The 5,000-nt window shown below is 44.0% G+C and overlaps 1 protein-coding gene across 1 annotated transcript in view; it reads left to right on the forward strand.

Moving 5' to 3' along the window:
• The window catches only part of sdk1b (sidekick cell adhesion molecule 1b), a 233,070-nt gene that overhangs the window by 223,049 nt on the left and 5,021 nt on the right, over positions 1-5,000 (forward strand). Inside the window, exons 33-36 of the mRNA XM_042703418.1 lie at positions 1-54; positions 995-1,132; positions 3,453-3,614; positions 4,446-4,571. The exon at positions 1-54 is cut by the window's left edge and continues 133 nt beyond it. Of these exons, the coding sequence (XP_042559352.1) occupies positions 1-54; positions 995-1,132; positions 3,453-3,614; positions 4,446-4,571 (480 nt within the window). The remainder of the gene's footprint in view (positions 55-994; positions 1,133-3,452; positions 3,615-4,445; positions 4,572-5,000) is intronic.

The raw sequence follows: 5,000 nt of genomic DNA on the forward strand, positions 1-5,000 counted from the left end.
CCGCTGGGGACGGCCCCATGACCGTGCCCAGGAAAGGGCGCACCCTGCAGGCCGGTGAGTGACAGTGCACCCTCCACCCAAGGAGAAGGAGGTTTGAGATCTTGAGTGTGCCATTTTACTGTAAATATTTCTATCCATCCATTCATCTATCTATCTAGCTATGGTTAGATCGACACCTTTCTCTCTCTCTCTCTCTCTTTCTCTCTCTCTCTCTTTCTCTATTTCTTCTATATCCTTCCCAGGTGTCTTTCAAGTCTCCTATTTCTTTTCCTCTCTGCGGTCCATAAGAGTTTAGTGAAATTACATGTGTTTTGGGTTCATTTCTGGGTTGTCAGAGGTGAATATAAGAAAATGGCTTTGTGAGTTACTGACCAGTAAAAGTAGTGACCCTCTTCTGATGGGTTTCATGGGTCACAGTAGCGGTCAAATTAGCGGTCACTCTCACTTTCATGCTGACATTCGGACTGCGTTTTCTCAACAGCAGCTTTGTCTCAACAGCAGCTTTGTCTCAATTTGTTTTTGGTTTAGATTACATTTTTTCTCTTTAGTTTTCTTTCTCTGTCCCCCCTCTCTCTCTCTCTCTGCTCCTCTACGTCTGTTCCCTCTCCTCTTCCCTGCTCTTCCTTTTTTTTGTCCGTGTTTTATCGCCTGCCCGTCTGACTGTTGTTTTCCTGCTCCCCTGCTCATCTTTCCTCAAGTTTTCTCCATTCTTCTTCTCTCTTCTTCTACTTCTTCTTCTCTCTTGTCTTCACTCTCCTCTCCTCTTCTTGTCTTTTGTCTGCCCTTGTTTTTCTCTTCCCTTCTTCTTCTTTTCCTTCTTCTTCTCTTTTGTCTTCACTCTCCTCTTCTTGTCTTTTGTCTACCCTTGTTTTCTCTTCCATTCTTCTTCTTCTTCTTCTTCTTCTTCTTCTTCTTCTCTTCTCTTCTCTCGTCTTCACTCTCCTCTCCTCTCTCCGTCCTCTCACATGTCTCGTGTCCGTCTCCTCTTCCCCAGCGCCCGGCGTGCCCAGTTTCCTGGCGTTCTCCGAGGTGACGGGCAGCGCCCTGAACGTGTCCTGGGGATCCCCGCAGCAGCCCAACGGCGTGGTGGAGGGGTACAGGGTCGTCTACCAGCCCACCGCGCCCGTCCAAGGTGAGGAGGGGGGGAAGTATCAGAGAGTTGATTAGAGTTGATTCGAATTAGTAAACTTATTAGAGTTGATTTGAATTATTCAAGTTATTAGAGTTAATTAGAAGAATGATTTAAGTTATTAGAGTTAATTCGAATTATTCAAGTTATTAGAGTTAATTCGAATTTTTCAAGTTATTATAATTTATTAGAATTATTAAACTTATGAAAGTTGTTAAGAATTATTCAAGTTATTAGAGTGAATAAGGGTTATTTAACTTATCAGATTGATCAGAGAGAGGAGTAGGCAGAGGAGAGAAGGATGGAGGAGGAGAGAGGAGTAGGCAGAGGAGAGAACGATGGAGGAAGGATGAGAGGTGATACAACGTTGAGAGAAAGTATCTGTGGTGATGGTGAGAGCAAGAGAGCTGGAGAAGAAAGAGAAATGTGAGAGAAATGAAGGGGGGAGAGGGATGAATCTCTGGGGATGGAGAGAGAGGGGGCGGGAGAGGGCAGGATAAAAAGATTAAAGTTTTGTGTTTGTATTACTGCCTCTACATATTCCTGTTTGATGCATAAAGATGGGGCTGAGCTGGAGTCAGCTGATGGGGAAAGTGATAAATTACTAAAACAAGACACAGACTTTGAGAAAGAGAGAGAGACGGAGAGAGAGATAGATGGAGAGGGAGAGAGATAAAGAGAGAGATGATTGTTAGAGAATAGAGATGAGAGGTTAAGAGGGGTTGGAGTGGCATCGGTGCCAGTGGGAAAGTTTTAATGGAGAGATGAGACTGTGCTCTCAAGACACCAACAAGTTTGAAATAACTAATCAGAAGTTTACACATCACATTCATGCACCCGTGGTCCAGGTTTCGACCAGTTTGGCATTAAGTAGATGAACAATCACATACACTAAACATATGAAACAACTCTAAGATAATGCTAGTTATGCCAGTAGTCCGTAAATCAGTCTATCAATTAGGAAACGGACAAGCACACAACACAAAGGCAAAGCTGAAAACTTAAAAAGCGTTTCTCAGTTGACATCAACATCAACATTAACATCAACATCAACATCAACATTAACATTAACATTAACATTTAACAATACTATCATAGGTTTCAGTTCTTTCTAGGTCTGTCCAAGAGTCCATTAGGAAAACAAAGGAAATGCCTACCAATAGCAAGATATGCATTAATGACCAATAACAAGATATTATAATGCATTTACGACCAATAACAAGATATTATAATGCATTTATGACCAATAACAAGATAGTATAATGCATTTACGACCTATAACAAAATATTGTAATGAATTAATGACCAATAACAAGATATTATAATGAATTAATGACCAATAACAAGATATTATAATGCATTTATGACCAATAACAAGATAGTATAATGCATTAATGACCAATAACAGTAATGTATAATGCATTGAGATACAGCAGTGAATTGGTAGTGATGATTTATGCGAATTAGAATGGAAAAGCATATATATATACACACATAATATATATAGAGCCAAGATCATAAATACGTTCATGTTCACTAAAAAGGAAATCTGTATGCACCAGTAAAAGCAGCAGCTTGTAGTGAAACTTTTACAGTTTTTACAGTTTTACAAAAGCCTTTTACTCAAACATTTCTAAAAAAACATCAAAGCCTGTTTGTCTCAGTGGTCTGTTCTTTTCCCAGAACACTACAAGGTGAAAATACTAGAAATAAGTGTTTGAAATAATAACACATGGAGGGAAGTATTAAAAAATAATAATAGAATAAAAGAATGATTAATACAATTGTATTTCTTTTAGTTTTAAAGAGAAAGGGGAGCAGATGTTTTAGCAGAGACTTCTAAATTGGCTGCCCGATTCTAAGCTCTTTATGCATGATTTTTCATGCATGATTTTTCACAGGCGTCAGTATGGAGCTGACATTAGAGTCTGTGCAATTGCACCTTATTGCCTCTAATTAGATTAGTGTCAGTACTTAAACACTTGTTGTTCGCTTTGCTGCTGTGATTGACAAACCAAAACAACCACACCCTTTCACCTGCCCCGATGAGCTCTGACCTCTCTCCTAATTGGCTGGCTTGAGGAAGATGATGACCAAGTGCCGGTGTTTTCTTTTCTCTTCCTAAATGTCCTGTGGGATAAATAAATGATCTCCCTCTCTGTCTGTCTGACTATTTATCTGTCTGTCAATCTATCTGACCTTGTATGCTCTGCCCCTTTGACTGACAACCACCCGCACCTTTACCCCACGCCCATTTGACCTCCGACCCCTCTCTTTCTGTCTCTCTCTCTCTCTCTCTCTCTCCGTCTCTCCTGATTGGCAGGCGTGAGTAAGGTGGTGACGGTGGAGGTGCGGGGTAACTGGCAGCGCTGGCTGAAGGTGCGTGACCTCAGCCACGGGGTCACCTACACGTTCCGCGTCCAGGCCCGCACCGTCAGCTACGGTCCCGAGCTGGAGACCAACGTCACCGCCGGACCCATGGACGGTAAGTCACGACCCCGCCAGACAAGGGCAGACGCTAGACACCATGTGATTGGATAGTAGTGTTAGACCCAAGCTAGTTCCTCAGTCTAATTGGTCAGTGAGTGAGAGAGGCCAGTTAAGGGGTGAGGCAATGCCATTGGACGAGGGCAGACACTAGACACCGTGTGATTGGTCAGTAATAGACCTGTCTCAGTTGAGGGTGAAACGAGGACAAAAAGTAGTCACCGCCATGATTGGATAGTGGTGGACCCAGCTTAGTGTGATTGGTCAGTGAGAGACACAGGGCAGGGTGTTAAGGGTGAGACACAATCACATTGGACAAGGCCAGAAAGAACACACCGTGTGATTGGATAGGGATAGCAGCCTGGCCTAGAGGAGGGTTCCATTGGACGAGGCTAGAGTCTAAGCTCTCTGTGATTGGTCAGTGATTGAGCTGGAGGCCCAGGTGGCTGTAATGCACAATTCTATTGGACGAGGTCGAAAAGTAGACACTGTGGACTGTTAGAAACAATTCAATTGGACGAGGTTAGAGACCCTGTGAGATGGAGAGAGATAGTGTCTCACAGCTCTAGGTTCCTTCATGGCCGCTACGTGATTTACTCGGCAAAGTTGAAATTGAACACACTTTGATTGGCTGGCCCACTAATTGTCATGCGGGGAATGTTTCTGAGTTGGGTGTTGGGAGGGGCGGGGGGGGGGTATTTAATATTCATCACTGTTGGCTGTGGAGGAGTTGGAGTTCATATAGCATCACCACCCTCTGTGAACTTGAGGAGTTGAGTGTGTGTGTGTTACTAATGGCCAATTAACCCCTCCCCTCCACCCTCCATAGGGTCTCCTGGAGCACCCTTGCAGACATCAATCACCAAGTCCTCCTCGGCCTTGACACTCCATTGGTCAGAGGGCAACGAGGGGGCGGGACCGGTCACAGGCTACGTGGTTGAGGCTCGTCCATCAGGTGACGTGACAGACTACTTCATTACTGCTTTCTTTGTCATGTACTGTCTTTCTGTATGTATATATCTTTCTGTCTAGCTCCACTTCTACTTTCTCTCGTTGTCTCCACCCTGTGCATCCCTCTCTCTTTCTGTCTTCCACCCTGTGCATCCCTCTCTCTTTCTTTCTCCACCCTGTGCATCCCTCTCTCTTTCTGTCTTCCACCCTGTGCATCCCTCTATCTTTCTTTCTTTCTCTCACATGTGCATCCCTCTCTCTTTCTGACGCACACCCTGTGCATCCCTCTCTCTTTCTGTCTTCCACTCTGTGCATCCCTCTCTCTTTCTTTCTTTCTCTCACATGTGCATCCCTCTATCTTTCTGACGCACACCCTGTGCATCCCTCTCTCTTTCTGTCTTCCAACCTGTGCATCCCTCTATCTTTCTTTCTG

Source organism: Clupea harengus, chromosome 24, assembly GCF_900700415.2.
Source record: "Clupea harengus chromosome 24, Ch_v2.0.2, whole genome shotgun sequence".
Taxonomy (NCBI): Eukaryota; Metazoa; Chordata; class Actinopteri; order Clupeiformes; family Clupeidae; genus Clupea; species Clupea harengus.